The 21,254-nt window shown below is 37.3% G+C and overlaps 1 protein-coding gene across 3 annotated transcripts in view; it reads right to left on the bottom strand.

The window, feature by feature from the left end:
- The window catches only part of LOC128014501 (synaptotagmin-7), a 122,519-nt gene that overhangs the window by 39,883 nt on the left and 61,382 nt on the right, over positions 1–21,254 (bottom strand). For 2 of the 3 annotated variants that reach the window (XM_052598120.1, XM_052598122.1), the window contains exon 3: positions 17,104–17,183. In XM_052598120.1, coding sequence (XP_052454080.1) covers positions 17,104–17,183 — 80 coding nt within the window. Of the gene's footprint in view, positions 1–2,025; positions 2,171–17,103; positions 17,184–21,254 lie in introns of those variants that run through there. The other variant, XM_052598121.1, reaches the window with a different exon arrangement.

Here is a 21,254-nt window from a genome sequence, read left to right as displayed (position 1 = left end):
ACGATGATAAAGAGAAGGATGAAGAATAAAGAATGCATATCAAGCACAAGAAATGAAAAACGAGTATAAATATCATGTGGCACAGGTTAAACTGCCATAATGGCATTTGTAGAAAATATCTAGCGGCCTTTCACTATAAAATCATTTTCAAACCTGTTATAAAAAGCTGTTGACCCTAGCAGTGTGTGAAGACACCTAGCAATTCATCACCGAATCGCTGTGTTTAAATGTGAAAATTACAGGCCTTCTCTCGCTCCGACCCCGTTCAGGAAAGTATCTATTATAATTAAATTAAATGCGTCACAACAGTGCCAAACGCCGCATACGCACAACTGAGGCAGGCTTACAAATTCAACCATGTTACATCACTTGAGAACCGTGAAATCCATCAATCACGCCGATTTGCTCTGTTCACGTGTGGATAATCTTGGGAAATTAGATAATGTTCAGTCGCGTTAATTGTTTGTCATTTGAGCTGAGACCTGCCCTCCCTTCCTCCACAGGTCACGCAGTGGCAGAAGACGAATGATTTACAGAGACGAAGTTAAACGCTGTTATATAAACCCAACCAGAGCATCTATTAAAGACCTGTAGCCCCTGTCAAGCCGTTGTTATGTGCCGCGGTCGGTTTATAGTCTGCAGTCCTGTTCACTCAATAAGTCATGGCTATTCTAGGGCATTATGTTTCAGGCTTCAAATAAACAACCCTGTTTGAAAGCTAAAGACTAAACATATGTGTAAAAAATAAAATCAAAGATGGCTGACCAAAAAAGAAAAAAAAATATATATAGGCATCATTTACTCACTCTCGTTCCATTCCAAAAAAAAATTTTTCTTCCATGAAACACAGAATCTATAACCTAGAAGACTTTTGAATATAGCGCACAAGTTTTATGGACAACTTTTATGATGTTTATAAGGAAGAAAGGCAAACTGTTGTGGAATGACATACATGATGATAAAATTAACATTTTGAAGTGAACTGTCCCTTTAAACACAGTTGAAGCACATTAAACATTCATGAACACACTCATATGCAGGCAAACACATGCCCAAACACAAACGCCTGTGCTGACACACATACATAATATTAGTCCCGGTACCAAATCTCCAGCGGTGCCCTGAGGTCCAAAACTGTGACACATTTAAACCAGCTGAGGCAGGCCACACACAAGGCAATATTTCTACAATACAAGGCCATATAAAACATAACGTCACAAAACAGCACATCAGTGCAGAGCGTTGAGGGAGGGGACCGAAATATAGTGTGACGGACTGAACGACTGTCTGACAGGGTCTGGAGACAGACAGGTGTAGAGGAAGAGAGACGAAAGTGCAGAACAGCATAATAAACCATAATAAAAGTAGTCCATATGACTTGTACACTATGTAGTCACTATATAGGCACGTATTGATACGGTATATTTGAATATACAAGAATGCAAATGAAATTTTAGAGTTGTGGCAAATATTTGTAACAAATATGACTTGTATTTTGATCTGCTCAAGACACAAAGTTATCATTTTGCATCAAAACTGTGCAAGAGTCAGCTGGATCCCTGGTATGGTGCTCCTTTAGTCACTTTTGTAGCTTTAAAAACCCCAAGTCACTGTATCCCTTTATTAAATGATCATTCGACTGAAGAAAGAAAGTCATATGAGTTTGGAATGACATGAAGATTAGTCAATGTCCGAATTTTCATTTTTGGGTGAAAATGTCCTATTATTCCTATTCCTAAACCAGGGATCCCAAACCATGCTAAACACCTACCCCCCCCCCCCCCCATACTGCATGTTTTCCATGTCTCTTAAATCAAACACGCCTGTTTCACATCATCAGCTTCTTAGTAAAGACTTGGTGTGTGTCAGACAAAGTAGAGATACAAAATTTGCAATGTTGGAGGGCTCCAGGAACGTGGTTTTACAACTGGTAAAGTACTTAGACAAGACTGATAAAGTAAGTTACATACAAATACAAGACAAAAAGACACAGGAAAGGACAGACCCACACAGGAAGCAACTTACAGGAAGGATTTAACGTCCAGGCCCCGTTTCTTCATCTGACCCATCATGTGATCCACACTGCCAGGGTTCCCACCAGAAGCCTGCCCCCCGGCACCTCCTGGCCTATAACGTGAAGCTCCGCCACCTGCTGGGCCGCCCCTGGAGCTCCTTGAGCTTGCCCCGCCCCCTCCCCCAGGACCCGCACCTCCACCCCCTCCACTACCTGGGTGGGTGTGCAGCTGACCCAGACTCTGGGAGATGGGCGGCCCGCTGGCCAAACTTGGGGCTGGAGCCTGGATCAAGGGTTGCTGGAGGCTCTGCTGACGCAGCAACGTTCGGGGCCGAGGTGTTGCCCCCATCGAAGGGATGTTGTCCAAAGTCTCTACCGAGGAAAGTGCGTGGTCGGACAAACTGTGTGGGCAGAGCAGGAGAGAGGGCAAAGAGCGAGATGAAAAAGGGCGGGAGTGGACGAGGAAGAAGGAGGAGAGAAGGTAGGACAAGAACAAAAGGGGCGGGGATGAGGAGAGGGATCCGAGGAGGATTTGGAAGGGGTCGGATGAGGAGCAGAGGATGCAGATGGGCATAGAGGAAGAGGAGACAACAGGTTGAAAGGAAAGAGTTCAGAATCCAGGTGAAGGAGAGTCAGGGAGTCGGTCGAAGACAGGAGAGGCGATAATGGAGAAATAGTGGAGGATGAGAGGTTGAGGGATATATGGGGGCAGAACAGCCAGAGAGGAAAAGGACAATGAAAAGATGGTGTCGTCGTAAGGAGAAGAGGGTAGAGGTGCAGAAGGAGAAGGAGGGGAGGATGCGGAGTGCGAAGTGAAAGTGGGAAGAGGAGGAGGAGGAGAAGAAGAAAAAAGGAAAGAAGCGTTAAACAGAGGCAGTAGCCACCATAAGAAAGGTAGCAGAAGAGACCACAGCCGCCCTGGTCTGCATGTGTCTGCAAGTGTGCGTGTCCGTTCCCGGCCCGAACATGACTTTCTTGAGCTGACGGCGAGCGGTGAGCATGCGCATGTGTCTGGGAGGCGTGTGCAGTCTGCTTACGACCCGCTCCCATGCGTGTATGACTGGATCTCGGTGTGTGACGCGTCTGCCCTGAACGAACGTGCGCATGTGAGTGCCGCGGCGTGTGTGGCGTCAGTCGGCTGCCACCGGTTCTTCTGGGAGACTGTTTTTTTGGTCTGTTGAGAGCTTCCCATTTTCACACATGCCTTTCCTCCTTTTCTTCTCTTAAAGTTTTTTCTAGCAACACTCGTTTTAAGTAACACCACCGCCCCCTGTGTCCGTTCAGCAGCCAACCAACTACGCTGGCTCATCCGTCATTCTTTTGTCCTCTCCGCCCCTCCCTTCAATTACATCCCTTCTTTTCGCTCATTAGCCCAGTTTCCCTCTGATCTCAAAACTCTGTCAAATTCACCTCGGAAACTTCACAGTGAGTTTCATCTGAGCTGAAAACATGATTCCTATAATAGCTATTGAAACCCATTTTAGTTGCCCAATCTCAGCAATCCCACACTCTCAGACAAAATGTGCACAAATTGTACCTTAAGGGTACTGTACAACAGCTAGTTGCTGGGTCAATATCTTTAAAGGAGGAGTGTCCAATCCTGCTCATGGAGGGCCACTGTCCTGCAGAGTTTTGCCCTAACCCCAATTTAACCCAGCTGAACTCTCTAATCAAGGACTTCAGGCTTGAAGCTTCCAGGCAGGTGTATTGGGGCAAGCTGGAGCTTAACTATACAGGACGTTGGCCCTCTAGAAGCAGGTTGACATCCCTGCCTTAAAAGGGACATCTTTGAACCCTATTTATCCCTAAAAGGTTCATACTACTGTACTAATGTGCACATTTTAAGAGTAGGTGTGTGACACGTGTCAGGCTGCCTTACCCCTAAAGATAAATTTTTTGCACATTTTGTTTTGACAGTGCCTGTCTGTGAATATTTTTAAAGAATTAATTAAACACATTTCAGAGTGATTTAGCACTGAATGTAATAAAAAGTTTATGAGACATAACATAAACTTGCTCCAGTGGAGGAAAACCATCCTGATATTAAACGCAGCATGAAAAGGCATTCACATCTCATTTTACTTCTGTAATGTGACATACTTTTATGTAAAACAGGACAATTTGTGGAAATGCTGCCTTCAAATACAATGTGACTAATACAATTTTGGTTGCAATAACATTGAAGAATTTCTCACTTTTCACTTCACAGGAGATCTTTTTAATGGTTTTGCATCATAATAAACAGCACATTAGGTGTGTAATTGATGCTTTTTACATTAAATGTAGTCGTCACATGAACTGCTAGCACTTTATTTTACAGCCCTGTTTCAGGTGTACCTACTATGCACAGTTAATGTAACTACCATTAAAAGGGTAATAACTAACCTACCCCCTAAACCTAACGTTTAAGGTAACCCATGAAGTTACCTTATGTTACAGTCCACATACTGTAAGTTTATGTACTGTCAAAATAAATTGGCCAAGCTTTCATGTGGCCCTTCGTCTTGTAAATAAAATAATTCGGACAGGACCTGAAGGCAGCATACTCCAATTTTTGAGTCTTTTTGACCTGGATATGCAGAGTAAAAGTCAAGTTCACTATGCAGAGCATCCCAATGGCTGCATTCTTTTTCAAACAGATCCCACTTTGTTATTATTGCTCTATCCTTGACCTAAAACTTCTGTCAAGACTTTATACAGACTGTATTACGTGCAACAGTAGCCTGAAACAATGACTAAATATCTATTTGACTATTAGTTAATATTATCTTCTTATTCAGTATCTTATGTTTTTATCCTTCACAGTAGGCCAAGGAACATGTATTAAAAAACAAATTTAGTGTCATGTTGACATTTATGAGCTGGTATGGGGCATGACTGGTTAAGCTGGTTAAGCTGGTAAAGGACATCAGGTAGTTTCAGGACAAACTCTAGGGGGCAAAACAAGCATAGTGGAGAACAAGATGTAGGCAAGAAAGAGAGACAGAGGAAGAGAGAGACCAGGAAAAGAGGGTGTGAGACACAAACACAAGAGACAGACACATATAGCTGCCTTAAAATAGAATCCAATTACTGATTGGGAAAAACGGAGGGCGTGTTGAGAGAGAAGATGAGAAGAATGAGGACTGGTGGTATGGATGGAGTGTGAGAAGAGAGATGTGAGATGAAGAGAGAATATGTGAGGTGCTGGAGGAAAGGAGGTGTAAGCGAAGGGTGTGAAGAAAACTTAAATTGAGCCCCCTGTGTGTATGTGTGCACAACACTTGCTGTGTGAACCTCTACACACAAGCGGCACATGCATACAGTAGCATTTTAGCAGCTCTGGCTTTGTTTTGGTTTGCTGAGGTTTTGTTTTGTGGGGTGTCGTATGACATGTCGTCTTGTTCACTCGTTTATTCCTTTGGTGTGTCTTGTTAATTAGTCTCAATATAGCCAACATGAAATCAAAACTGTCTCAACTCAGTACATGTTCCTGGCATTATTTTGCACAATTCATCAGTGGTCCATCTCTAAAATGACACAATTTTTTTTTTTTTTTTAGTGGCGGCTTTTCGCAATCCAGTTTACAAATCTGATGGATGAAATAACCCATGTGGATAAATGATTAAATAAATAAATATATTGTGAAATATGTTTTAAAAAGCATTGCTTTATGAAATGTGTATGTGTGTGTGTTTGTGTGTATATATATATATATATGTATATGTGTATATATAGATATACTTTATTTATTTATTTATTTTTACCATTAAAAGCCAAAATATATTACAAAATGTAATTTAAGGGCCAAGAGACACATTTAGAATAAGGTTTTTTTTTTTCCATAAATGCAAAAAATAGACAATATAAAGCTATACAATAATGGCCCAAAATATATGATGAAATATACTGCATGGCTTAATTAAACGTTTTTCAAACCTTTGCATGCAAAAATATCCTGTTAAAATAAGTAACTAAAATTTACTGAAAATATATTTATGTAAATATGTTGTAAACTATGTTATCAATATATTTTTGTATAATTTCTATTGTTTATTATTTTATTTTTTTTATTGTGGGTTTATTTTATTTATCTATTAATACATTTTTTCCTGTATGGAAAGTCTCACAATTTTTTTTTTCAGACTGAATACAGATTTTCTCAGAAATACACCAGATTGCAGAGGTAAAATGGGTTGAAAAAGGCATTTCACTTTGACATTAAAGGTGTAGTTTTTAGTTATGCTGTAAAACACTGTTTTCCTTGTTATTTCCTTGAGTCAGTTTATGTTTAGTCATATTTTTTGGGATCTTGTTTATGCAGGCCAATGTCGCAAATGCCGTCCTCAGTCTTTGCTTTCCTCACTTAAATGAGAAAACGCCCCATAGGAGGCGCTCATAAAAACCCTCCTGAATCTACCCTACAAATTGGACTCGCTGCCACGGTGTGGACTTCATGGACACATGCAAAAGTCAGCATGAAGTGCATCATTTGGGACAGGGCCACAGCTTTGTTTTGTCACATTTTGCTGAAATCAGCATGTGTGGGTTCTCTAAACTTTTCCTCATCAATGTTATAATATTCCTCCTCTCCCAGGATTCGCTTCACACTGCTGACAGACGTAAATTTAGGATTCACTGAAATATTAAGCACATTTATAGGCCGTTTAATGCATTGTGCTACACAGGTTCACTTGTCTGTGATTAAGATGGAAAATGTGTGCTTAAAATCCTCCAGCTATCACAACAGCTTCTATAAAACTTTAACCGTATGCTGACAGCTCTGAAAAATCTGGGGTTCAGAAACTCATCAGGCAAATTATGGAAATTTGTCATCGAAACACATCGTATTTTCTCATCTGATTGTGATTACAGTTTATTACAGCTCACTGGAATACTTGATTCTGGTTAACTCTCCATTCTGGTTAAATGGGACTTTCTGTATACTGTATTTATAATGAATGTTAACTTCAAGTATCAATGTACATTCTTCCATTTTCCAAAATACAACGAAATCAAGATGGAATGCTATTTTCAACTAATTAAGCTTCATCAGGAAGTGACTAGCACATATCGTATTTGCAGGCTGAATCGGGTGCATGATATCACCACCTGTGGCTGTTGTGTTTTATAATGGACTGAAATGAACTTTCGCCGCTTCTGAGTGTTTCTAAATGTGTGTGCGAGTCAGTGTATGGATCCTGCTATAATTAGACTGCAAGGCGGCCTGGAATCTCAGCATAGCGCAGACCCAAACACAAAGGCATTTTTAACTTTCTTAAACATCTCTCTCACACACACACACGACATCTCTCTTTCCTGTCCCCTGTGGGCTCGACTCACTTGCCGTTCTTGAAGTCTCCTGAATGCAGGCGGCTTTGTACTGTCTGCCACCTGCCGGCTTTAATGCCCCCCGTCATCATGCTCCTCACGCTGTCACTGTGCGACGACCCCCCTCCTTCCCCCAATCCACCCCCCGCGGCCCCTTTCTGGCCCCCGGGCACCATCCCACTGAGGGGGCCACCAGAAAGAGAGCCGGGGAGACAGAAGGAACAAGAAAAAAAGGTAGAAAAAGACAAACATTGGGAGAGAAGAAACGGTTATAGGTTTGGATAAATTACAGTCATTTATCCCATGAGAGTGTTGCATGTGTGACCTCACAGCGACTTCGGTACATACTAACACAAGTCACCCTGGGGAACACCAAGTGCAGCTCCGCCTCTAGGGGGCGTAACAGAGCCTAGCTTTACCAGGAGTTGTGAGTGACTGATTTCTCTCGGTCACTCTCAGTTCTTTTTTTTTATTTAATTGCTTTGATGCAATTTTCACAAGCAATTGTTACATTTTCAAAACTCTTAGTACTAATATCACAACAGATCATCAAAAGTGCACCTTTTTTTCACAATCACAAAATATCCTTTTCACTTCACAAAATAAGTGTTTGTCTATATGAAAGTTACATTCAAAGTTGCTAATACTATCATTTTTTCATTAGCATGACTTCTCATTCGGTTTAATACATTTGTCTATTATTCAATCGAACTCATCTTAATGGTTAATCAGTGCATCATTTGGTGCATCTATAGATATCTAGTTTCTATAGAACATGATTGTAATTTAGGTATAACCAAATGCACTGAATTATTTTGTACACTAAGATGATAACCACTATTTTGTAAAGGGGTGTGAGACACAAAATGTCCCCACAAATATGGCAATATCATTGTCCTTTTTTGGGTCCAATATTTTCTTTTTCTTTTTTTCGTAAGGGTAGGTTTAGGAGTAGTGTAGGGGAGACGGTAAAAAACTCATTACTCCTATGGAAAGTCACCATAATGATAGGATAACCTATGTGTGTATTTACTTACTGTAACCATATTTTGGGGACAAATTGTTACCCAGAAGTAAGCAGTTCCCTTTGAGGATGTCATCATTTGTAAAACCGTTTGTGAACATACAACAGGACACAAGACAGAAGAACTGATCAGAGATGTATCAGAAGAAGCAAGACATAATGCATCATACAGCATTTTACATTACATTATGCCAAGTGATACTGTATATAGAAGCATTACCATGATAAAGACTGCACATTAGTCACCCTTCATCTGAAAAATTCAGCTAGAATATAGATTCAGTCATATGGCACAGTGAGGACATTTACTGCATTGACAGAAAACTGTTCTAGCACAAAACCTAATGGCCGTGTCATACCTTCATCACAGCTTTTGATAACACAATAGATTAATACTTTTACAAACATTACTATTTTATGTGAGATAGGCAAGTTAGGTAATGTAAGCGTATTTTCTAACCTGACTGTTATTGCCTGTATTACTGTAATTATTTCAGCAACAAAGGTGATTTGAAACATGAATCTTGCATTGCTTGCTCTTGAATGAACTGATTGTTTAAAGTACTAAATTGAAAGATGATCATACTGTTGTGTTCCGGTGATTAATTCAAATGTTCTTCATACACATCACAATGATCTCGTGTTTTGAAACAATGACTATGTGGAATGAAAATATGCGAAAACTACAATGTAGTCATGAGATCAGGTTTTGAAAGAATGACTAGTGGTGTCACAACTGTGATCAGTCTGAAGTTTTGTACTAGGAGTTTTGAAAATGTACACCTTAATTGTGAAAATAGTACCAAACCAATTAAAAAAAAGGTTCTTTACTTGCCTTGATGGTTATATGAAGAACCTTTAACATCCATGGAAACTTTATGGTTCGTTTTAGTAGAAGACAGTTCTTTAGATGTTTAAAATGTTCTACACACTCAGAAAATAATGGTTCTTTTAAGAACTGTTCACTGAAAGCTTTAATGGGGAACCAAAAATATTTCTTCTGTGGAAGGAAAAAGAAAAACACTTTGGGAACCTGAATTTTTAAAAGTGTAGAAGAACCATTTTGGTTCCACAAAGAAAATCTTTTTCCAAATAACTACATTTTAAGCATCTTAAGAACGTTTTTCCACTATAAACTCCAAAAGATGGTTTGAAGCCATAGAAAAACTCTTTCTGGTTCCCCAAAGAACCATTATTTTCCAAGTGTGTAGAACATTTTAAACATCTAAAGAACCTTCTGCCACTATTAAGAACCTTTGTGAATAGATGTTGAAGGTTCTAAATGGAACCATTGACGCCAATAAGAACCTTTAAAACTGTAAGAGTGTAAATTGGTGTTTTTGTCGTACAAATGTACTTATAACAACCGTGACGCTTCAAATAACCACATTTGTTCTCCCGGTGACATGCTTCGCATTAATGACACCCATAAACATTGCAGACTTCACTCAGACACCATCAATTGTCATCAATATTTATAATCATGGTCCCCACTTTGTGGACCTGGTGAAAGTCATCATGCAGTTATTAAGAGATTCATGTAACACTCATACTCATACACAATACAACATCAACACCAACAACGTCAAAAACTACAGGAGAACAGCAAAAAGAGCTTTTAGTGACAAAGCTGGCAGCCGCAGATTGGCACAAAACCAAGTGAGGAATATACCACTAATAATAATACTAATATATATATATATATATATAGTATGTATGTATGTGTGTGTGTGTGTGTGTGTTAGTGTATACTTGGTGTATAATAATACAGAAAATATTAAAATAGTAATCATGTTTGATACCAAACAAACAATAATTATGGTGTTATGGGAAAAACCTAAAAAAACTGATGATGATAATTAGAATTTAGATGTTTGGCAGGATGCACCTTCATTACAGTTATGGCAGATAACAATATGACAATATTAATTTCCATGTTATGGCCAATAACTGATAAACAGCTGATATTAAAATGCTCTACTAAGTTGTCTAAATAACAAATTTAACTCAATTGTTTTAAATGCTTGAAATTAATAAAGGCATCGCAACATTATTATGTACACTAAGAGAAATGGTTATTAATTTTTAGATTTGCCAGAGATTAAATGTGTAATTATCAGTGCAAATGTTTGATGAAGACAAATGCAAAAAGGTGAAATGAGTTTAGACAAAAAAAAAAAAAAACTAATTTATTCATATTAACTTTTTTATATAAATAAAAGTTAACATGTAAACTGATAACTAATATAATATATTGATATAAAAAACTATATATATATGATCTGATAGGTTGCTATCACTAAACCAAATATATAGAAATATATAGAAATATTTCTAACTTCAATCAAGTTCTAAAGTTTAAATGAAGATGAAATGCTGTAAACTAGACTACATGTGCGACAAAGCGTCTGTTCCCAGTCGGGTTTAGTTTCAATCTGCGGCTTCCGTCTCAAATAGCCGAGCTTCAGCGCAGCGGTCTGCAGACACCCCACACCATTTAATCCAGCAGGTCCGCACCGGTCCAGAGGCAGGGAAATTGAATCACCTGAGCCACCGTGGCTAACATGTTTATTTCATTTTTCATTTTCTACAGCGGCCGCCCCATCTGAACCCCTGCGTGTGTCTGCCGCCGGATTTGATGGACAAGTGCGTTTAAAGCGTTTGGCTCTTTCTGGGAAGTGGCGGGCGAAACCTGTCTGGATTAGGCCGGCGAGGGTTGAGGAATCAGGAGTGCTAGACACATCCAGCCCGAGAAAGAGCACAGAGGCAAAACAACACCGTCTCAAAACAAGGTGAAATGGGGGTTACCACACCACAATCAGACTGTAACGGTCAACCCTCAACGGGAGCGGGCGGGAGGGAGGGTTACACGCTACTGACGCCATTTTTCTTTGTTTACTGTTATTAGCGCGGATTGCTGGATAGATGAGGCGGGAGGGTTGTCCGTCTCCATGGTAACACCCCATGGGGGGGAGAGGGGGGAAGGTTAAAGGTCATAAGCTAAGAAGAGACAAGCAGGGCTGTAGGGAGTGAGAGACGATGAGTGTCCAATTTTGGGACTATTGTTAAGAAGAATATCCTGTCTGGTGTGGATTTTGAGGCAATGTATTGATAATGTCCCTGCAGTCCTGCATGAGAACTGCTGCACAAATAAACACATTGTAATTCTGTTTGGTGACACTAGGGGAGCAGACACTATTAAAACTAAAAACCGTTACGTTAACTGATATAAATCTGAAATAACCTTCGATAGAAATGGGAGATGAAAAAAAAAAAAGAGAAATAATGAAAATGAAAATTTAATTACATTTTGCAAATAAATCAAAATATGAATAAAAAATTATGTTCAAGTACTAAAATTACTAGCTAAATAGAAATAAAAACGAATAAAAATAAAGTTAAAACTGAAAATGTAAAAATAAATTTTAATAAATATTATAATAGCTTATAAATAATACTAACAATAAAATTGGAATGATTTCAATAAATGAGTAAATATTTCTATTTTATAGCAGATAACCAATTAATTGCCAATATTATAAATCTATTTTGTTAAAAAATTATGAATAAAAATGTCCTTAAAAATAAATGCTTTAAAAAAAATAGGCTGAAAAATATCCATAAGGGCAGATATTGAAAGTTAAATAATATTAATTATTAATAATATAAAATGTTATATATCTCCTTGTGAGCTGAAATTACATTATTTTATTTTATTTTGTCTTTGTGTGATCTTGATTCATGTAGTGTAGTGATACTGTATTATATAATTGTGTAATGATTCCATATTCTTTTGGGAAAGTGTGTTGGATTATGGGAAGCTTCCTCATCATTACAGCCCTGCCAGTGATCAGGGTGTGGTTGAGGTTGGGTAACAGGTGAGATTGGGTACAGTTATATATGGCTTGTGTTAGGGGAGGTTAGTTATAGCCTACAGTCCACCCACTGACCGTCTGACACATTCCACACAAAAAAACAACAAATACTAACAGAAAAACGTTTCAATTCATTTGATTTGCTTTATCTGGGACATACAGTATATGTATACTAAACAAAATTATAAACTCAACACTTTTGTTTTGGCCCCATTTTTCATGAGCTGAACACAAAGATCGAAGACTTTTTCTATGGACACAAAAGGCTTATTTCTCTCAAATATTGTTCACAAATCTGTCTAAATCTGTGTTAGTGAGCACTTCTCCTTTACATAGATAATCCATCCACCTCACAGGTGTGTATCAAGATGCTGATTAGACAGCATGATTACACACAAGTGTGTCTTAGGCTGGACACAGTAAAAGGCCACGCTAAAATGTGCAGTTTTATGACACAGCACAATGCCACAGATATCGCAAGTTTTGAGGGAGCGTGCAATAGGCATGCTGACTGCAGGAATGTCCACCAGAGCTGTTCCCCGTGATTTGAATGTTTATTTCATAAGCCATCTCTAAAGGCGTTTCAGAGAATTTGGCAGTACATCCAACCGCCCTCACAACCGCAGGCCACTTGTAACCACACCAGCCCAGGACCTCCACATCCAGCATCTTCACCTCCAATGTCATCTGAGACCAGCCGCCTGGACAGCTGCTGCAACAAATAGTTTGAATAACCAAAGAATTTCTGCACAAACTTCCAGAAACCGTCTCAGGGAAGCTCATCTGCATGCTCTAATAACATGCATCTGGGTCTCGATCTGAATGCAGTTCATCACCGTAACCGACTTGAGTGGGCAAATGCTCACATTCGATGGTGTCTGGCACTTTGGAGAGTTCTCTTCACGGACGAATCAGTTTTCACTGTACAGGGTAGATTGAGTGGCCCATGGTGGCGGGGGGTTATGGTGTGGGCAGGCGTATGTTATGGACAATGAACACAGGTGCATTTTATTGATGGCATTTTGAATGCAAAGTGATACTGTGACGAGATCCTGAGGCCCACTGTTGTGCCATTCATCCACGGCCATCACCTCATGTTGCAGCATGATAATGCACGACCTCATGTTGCAAAGATCTGTACACAATTCCTCGAAGCTGAAAACATCCCAGTTCTTGCATGGCCAGCATACTCACCGGACATGTCACCCATTGAGCATGTTTGGCATGCTCTGGATTGGTGTATACGACAGTGTGTTCCAGTTCCCGCCAATATCCAGCAACTTCACACAGCCACTGAATAGGAGTGGACCAACAGGCCAGAATCAAGAACCTGATCAACTCTTTATGAAGGAGATCTGTTGCATTGTGTGAGGCAAATGGTGGACACACCAGATACTGACTGGTATCCCGCCCCAGACCCCCCAATACAGTAAAACTGCACATTTATTGTGTCCAGTCTAAGACACACCTGTGTAATAATCATGCTGTCTAATCAGCATCTTGATACACACACACCTGTGAGGTGGATGGATTCTCTCTGCAAAGTAGAAGTGCTCACTAACACAGTTTTAGACAGATTTGGGAACAATATTTGAGAGAAATAGGCCTTTTGTGTCCATAGAAAAAAGTCTTAGATCTTTGTGTTCAGCTCATGAAAAATGAGGACATAAACAAAAGTGTTGCATTTATAATTTTGTTCAGTGTATATATGTATGTATGTATGTGTGTGTGTGTACTTATATGTATGTATGTATATATGTACATGCATATGCTTAAAAAATCTAATAAAGTTTTACATATAAACACAAACCAAATATATAATACATTATTGTTACTTCCATTATTATATAATGTATTGTTATTTTTTACAATAAATACACGTTACAAATCATCGCTACTTACATTATATTTGAATATGATATTTACATAAAATAGTACATTTTAAAAGTAAAATATTTATATTACAGTTTTTAAATGATTACACACAAACAAATATAAATGTATACATTAATTTATAGGTATATTTATACATTAATTTATAGATATATTTTTACATGTCTATGTATCTACAGCTATATATCAAGTACATTTATACCGGATATGTTAAATATAATTAATAATAATTTTTATATATATAACTTGTTACAAGTACTTATAACTTATTAATAAATCTAATATGTATTATTTAAAATATATTACAAAAATTAAAAATGTGAATACTACTATTAGTAATTCATATATAAATAAGTATTTTTATGTATAGCCTTCTGCACACCACAACATAATTACACACTAACAGATGAGCAGTCACACTGCAAACTAGACAAAACTGGAAAGCCTAGTCTGATTTCCCAGCCTACTCAACTGAAACTGAAGCTAAATTAGCGCAATGTAAAATCTGTGAAAGAAACACAAAAAGCAATTGTGCAGCAGAATGCAACTTATTACTCCGCGTCAGCAAAAAACTGCTGATGACCTGACACATACTTATTCATTTGTTTCTCATTCTGTTCTGAATGTAAATATAAAATGCAACTTTCACGTTATCGGCAATACAAATCATTTTCAGGAGCAGATGTGTGACCCTGGACCACAAAACCAGTTTTAAGGGTCATCGCCTTTAATGTTGCCCGAATAAAGTCTTTAGCAATGCATATTACTAATCAAAAATTAACTTTCGATAGATTTACGGCAGGAAATTTACAAAATATCTTCATGGAACATGATCTTTACTTAATATTCTAATAATTGTTAGCATAAAAGAAAAATAGATACAGTGTATTGTTAGCTATTGTTACAAATGCACCCATGCTGCTTGTGACATCACATATTATGGCGCTATTTGCACTTTTTGGGTCACTTTATACGTCAGTCAGACGGTCGCTTCCTGTTTAAGTTGATTTGCATGACGTAATCAGACTCTGTGCTGCTGGTTAGACAGATCTGGGGTGAGGGTTGGGGTTAGGGTGTGGGTCAGGGGTTTGTGTCTCTTACCGGCCTGAACAGAGACTCACTTGAGTGTGAGGCGTGGATCTCCGTAAGGGGCATAGGGAGAAATGTTTAGTACAAACTCCTTAGGCGGGTATGAGCTCCAGCGCTGCTGTACTGAACTGCTGTCATTGTTATTCCAAAAGTCTCTGTCTAAATCACTGAAGAGACACACATACATGTCAGTAGAGCATCAGCCATCTCTCATCCATCAGTCTACACACAGCAGACCTCCTGATCCGGGACAGGAAGTGAAACAGGAGAGGAATTCGTCATTCATTAAGAGCTGCAAAGACAGTTTCATGAGCAAAAAGGGGAAATAGAAACAGAGCCGATGCATCCATATCAGGCAGCAGAGCAGAAACGTGCGAGATTATACCTGTGCATTCAGTAGTTTTACCAAAAGCATAAAGGAGAGAAAAAGAGAGAAAGAAGGCCGTAAAGCATCACACTTAACCAAAACACAGTATTAAATATAAATCAACACAATATTTTTTGGGTGAAAAACATTCACGTTTGGCTTAAGAAAATACATCTTTGCATGGGTGGAGAGAAACACGAAGGCTCAGATGCACCTGATATTGGGAGGAAAGGTTATTTATGTCAAGTTAGAATTTCAAAAACAGCTTTAAGGGGAGAAAAAAAAGCAATTTTCAATTAAAAACACAGATTTCCACAAGCACCTGCAAGCTTAAAATCCAAAGAAGTACTCATTAGTCTAAAGCAGCAGCTGCAATGTCACGAAGCACACAACACAGGCAAAAAAATCACATGACTTTTACCATCGTGCGCCTCCGAGAATAACCGTCCCACAAACCGACGAGCAAAACATTGGAAACGCAGCGTCCCGCTGAGCTCAAACATCCTGCACCCTCAATCAAACGCTCTCAGATTCGTCCCGAATGAATGTGAGAGCGCCGAGCTCATTATGAATGCAGTTGATTGGTCTTTTTCCTTCAAAGCAAGTCTAGACTATTCAACTCAATGGTGAATAAAATGGAGAGGAAATCAGGACTTTTAGGCAGTGCCGATCCGTGAGGGACATTTCTAAGAGGCTGATACAGAACAACACTGAACAAACCAATACAAGACTGCAGTAGACTCCTCCCATTTTATTATAATTAACTATCAACATAGTTATTAATATTAATAATGGGACAACATATGCATATTTTTCCTGAGATGCCATAATTTTATTTTTTTTATAAAATAAATGAAAAACATGATTTAATAATAATAATTATTATTATTAATATTATAATTGTAGTGATAAAAATGAAATATGTAATATGCCAATATTCTTTTATTTTATAAAATGTATATCATATGTTATATTAATTTATAAAAAATTATATTATACAGCATATATATATATATATATATATATATATATATATATATATATATATATATATATATATATATATATGTGTGTTGACAATTAATAATGTAATAATCTTGCTAATCACCCACCTAATGCTAATCAAAATGAAGAAACATGAAATTTATGAACTCCCTTAGCTTTATAATTATATTATTATAGTAGTAATTATTATTATTATTATTAAAAAAGCGACGTCAAGAATCAGTTAATCAATTTGCTAATTAAAATTCTCTGGACTATGACATAACAAAAAATATGACATTTAATTTTTTACATATCTACATTATATGCATCTAGCTTAGACATATTAGTATGTAACTGAATGTAATGAACTGTTGCTTTTATTATTTGAGCTGCTAAGCCTCTCTTGCTTCCTCTGACAGACCGCCACTGCTTTATCAACTCCTGAAATGATTTCCTCTGTTCAAAACACACGTGTTTGTCATCCACGGACTGCTTCGCTCCAAAAAAACACCCCAGAGAACGAAACGAATGACCCTGCACCTACTTGATGGCTTTTTTCTCTCCTCTTCCTCTTTCTGGATCAGAAGACCCGACGGACTCCACTCCTGGTTTATTTCTCTTCCCCTAAAAGACAGAGAGAAGTAAAGAGGAAGTTTATTCCCAGTCTCCTAACTGATCATCTAGCATTATCCGCCGTTCCTCCTTCCCGCTCTCCTCCCTGATGCTTGGCTCTGATCGCTCAAATCACACAGTCGCTCCTAAGTCATCTCCTTAATAATTAAAGCACACACAAGCCTCATATTTACATGCTAATAGCCAATTTAGCCCTCGGCAGCGTGACGGGCTGCCGGAGAGAAGAGCGAGAGCACGTGGGAGAGACAGAATGACAGAAAGTGTCTTCAGAGGAGTAGGAGGCGATGTGGAAACCCTCCATAGACGTCACTGCTGTCCGCCTCTCTGCTCCTTAAACAACATGTTACAGAAGCTTTCTGACACAGCCTACGTTCACCTTCAGATTTGGGGAGACAGACTTCATATACAGACACTTCATGTGTATATATATTTATACACACAACAGTTCCGGTTCTCAAATCTGACTGGTTGAGGACAGTGAGATATTGTACTTAGGGCTGTGCAAAAAATCGAATGCGATTTTCATGCGCATCTCATCAAGATACTCCTGTGATTAGAAGTATATCTCCAGCACGTGCGTTCAGATCAGGGTTGCCAGGTTTTCACAACAATTCCTGCACAGTTGCTTCTTAAAACTGGTCCAAAACTAGCCAAATTGCGTTTCCGGGAGGTTCCCCGATAAAAATCGCTTCCCGGGGTTAAAATATAAATTATCCGCCCACACGTCACGCCTCCAGCCGGTCGTTTAATGTAAAAAATTAGCACTTTGTGTTTTTATTCTGGGTTCATGTGCTTGCCTGTACAAAGTTTGCATCATCAATAAGGTTGTGTACTGAATTTGGCCTTTTAATATCAGTGTTTTATGTTTCATGTTCTTTACGCCAAATTCTGACCCTACCATCTGAATGTCGCAGCAGAAATCGAACCTCATCAGACCAATTTTGGGGAGCCTTGGTTGTAACGTCAAACTGGGCCTTGTTTGTAAAACAAGCATCTTCGAAATGCAGGGAACAAACACAAACACTTGCACAACTCCGTTGATGCTCTGTAAAAATAAACTCCATCCACTGGTCCCTTAATGCTGTTTCTCTTTTGGTAATCTGTGCAGGGTTGTCTTGCCCTGGCAACCAAAAACACACTTCTTTTGTGACATTTCGTGACGCTCTCGCTCTGATCTCTGTTGTGCTCTCTCAGTGCTCTGCTATACGGGAGCGCGCTCTTCCGGCAGAAGTGCCTCAGGACCCATATAAGGAAATTCCGCTCCATCTAACGTCACACAGAGCCATACTCGAAAAAAACTTTCCGAAACTTGTGACAAACCGGAAGGTATTTTTGGAACAGAAATACTCCTTCAAACCCTTCAAAACGTAATTTTTGAAACTTTGTCCATGTTTAGCATGGGAATCCAACTCTTTAACAGAGTAAAAAAAACTCAGTATGCATGAAATAGCATTTCACCCCCCTTTAAGTGTTTTTCCCATCATTTTGTCGCATTGTTTAGTGATTTAAATATTGAGACAGGTGGATATAATATAATATGGATTGCAAATGGCCCAAACTTGTTAGTCTATCTAGACCAGCTAATGTGAAGCTACCGTAGCTTCAATCTAAACTGGTGTTAGCAGGGTGTTCATCTTCCAAACATCTCAGTCGCGGCTCCACAGTCTGACACACTGATTTAAATGAAAAAGGACAGTCCAAGAATCACCCAGATGTGCACAGCACACACAACGACACACACATGAGTCAGTCAGCCGGAGGGGACAGCAGCAACACACACACACACACACATTTTAATTACTACTGACTAACCCCAGAGACAATGTGAACAGCAGAAGACTGGATACTCAAAGAAAAATGAATGGAAAATATTAGAACGCTCAATAATTGCGTCTGTAGGAATAAAAGCCCTGCCTTACAGCTATAAGAGTCACTCGTTATTCTTTTTAGATTGAAGCATTGCCTGTTTTTGTTTTGTTTATTTTACTTTAGAACACAAAGTAGCTGGAGTAAAATGTTTTTTTGGCATGATTTAAACTTTAAAAAGTACAAATTATGTTGAATTAAAGCTAATTTATGTTATAAAACACTTCTAATTAGATGCTGTTCATTTGAACTTGATTATTCCTGAACAAAACATCTGTTTTCATCAAATATGAAGCAGCACAACAGTTTCAACATTGATGAGAAATGTTTCTTGATCACCAAACATCATTTTGGAATGATTTCTGATTTAAAAAAAAAAAAAAAAAAACTATTAATCATAGCAAGATTTAATGAAAGCATATATATATATATATATATATATATATATATATATATATATATAAAAAGATCATTAAATATTATAAAATTACCATGCACATGCACCAGACCACTATACCAAATAAAAACCAATAATGTATTAAATAATTTTATTAAATAATATAATAAAAACTAAATTTTCTAAAATAAATTTAATAAATAAAATATTCACCAGATCAATATAAATAAAAAAAATAATAATTTATTAAATATTATAAAACATTTAATACAAAATAAATACTATGATATAATATTTGTAATAAATAAATAAAATTTGCACTAGACCACTACACCAAATAAAAACTATTTATTAAATAACATTATAATATTTAATACAATTTAATATTATTAAACAATCTAAATACATTGTGCACTAGACCACTATACCAAATGAAAGCAATTATTTATTAAATAATATTTAAAAAAATGTATATTAAAAATGAAATATTATGAAATAATATATTTTTATAAATAAAAAAATGAGCACTTGACCACTATATGAAATAAAACAACAACAATTTATTCAATAATATTAAGAAATAATATTTTTTTAAAAATTATATTATGGGATAACCATTTTAAAAATAAATGAAAGCTGCACTAGGCCAACATGCCAAATACAAACCAGCCATCAGTATTCTGAGCTTTAACACCATTCTAAACATGTCTAACCTTCAGTCTAAATCTTCAGACAATCTCATGATATTAGCATACAGTAATAGCTTCGGATAAAAGCACAACGCTATCAATGACCTCGACGCCACAGTAGCACCAGTTCACCTTCAGACACAATCCAATACACAATTTAGAGCACGTGGATCAATGAACCAATTAAAAGAGACACTTAACAGACCGTTTAAAGACAATGTGAACAGCAGAAGACTGGATACTCAAAGAAAAATGAATGGAAAATATTAGAACGCTCAATAATTGCGTCTGTAGGAATAAAAGCCCTGACTTACAGCTATAAGAGTCCAGGACATGCAGTGACATTACCGTATGTGATGCATGTGCAACAACATGCTCTCAAAGACTGATTACATATGCAAATACATATATATATACACACACATTATATTTCTGACAGTCAGTGACACGTTTCATAGAAACACTCCGCATCACAAAATACTTTCAGCTTTCCAATACGGTAATGTGGTACTCTGATATTTACCATGTATATATTCCAGGGTAGTTCAAATGCAATAGTATTAAAATCTTAATCGGTCTAAATTGGTACTATATCCAAAGAACATGGTTATACCATGGTATTTCTCTGTAAGAGTAACATTCTGTGATTCACCTTGAGACAGAATTCAATTAGCAATTAAAACCACATTGAAATCAATACACTAATTACAAACGAGCCATAAAAGCACTGAACATGTTACATGATAAAAGCTTGAAAAAATAAAGACTGACCAAATATTCAAATACATCCATGTTGCTTATTTACTGAAATAAATAAAAATAAATTATATATATATATATATATATATATATATATATATATATATATATATATATATATATATATATATATAATTATTCTAATTGCATTATAATAATTTAAAAATATATTTTTTTAATTATATAAATTATTTTAAGATGCATATATTCTCTGACATGTAAATTTTCTCGTTAAAATTATTTACAAATACTTAAAAATATAAAAATTGATCTGAAATCTCATGATACATTATGCAACTGAGCTTCAGATAAATTTGCTTTTAAAAAGATGTAAAAACACTCAAGCAAAAA

The sequence above is a fragment of the Carassius gibelio genome, chromosome B25, assembly GCF_023724105.1.
Source record: "Carassius gibelio isolate Cgi1373 ecotype wild population from Czech Republic chromosome B25, carGib1.2-hapl.c, whole genome shotgun sequence".
Taxonomy (NCBI): domain Eukaryota; kingdom Metazoa; phylum Chordata; class Actinopteri; order Cypriniformes; family Cyprinidae; genus Carassius; species Carassius gibelio.
This window is presented reverse-complemented; position numbering and strand designations above follow the sequence as displayed.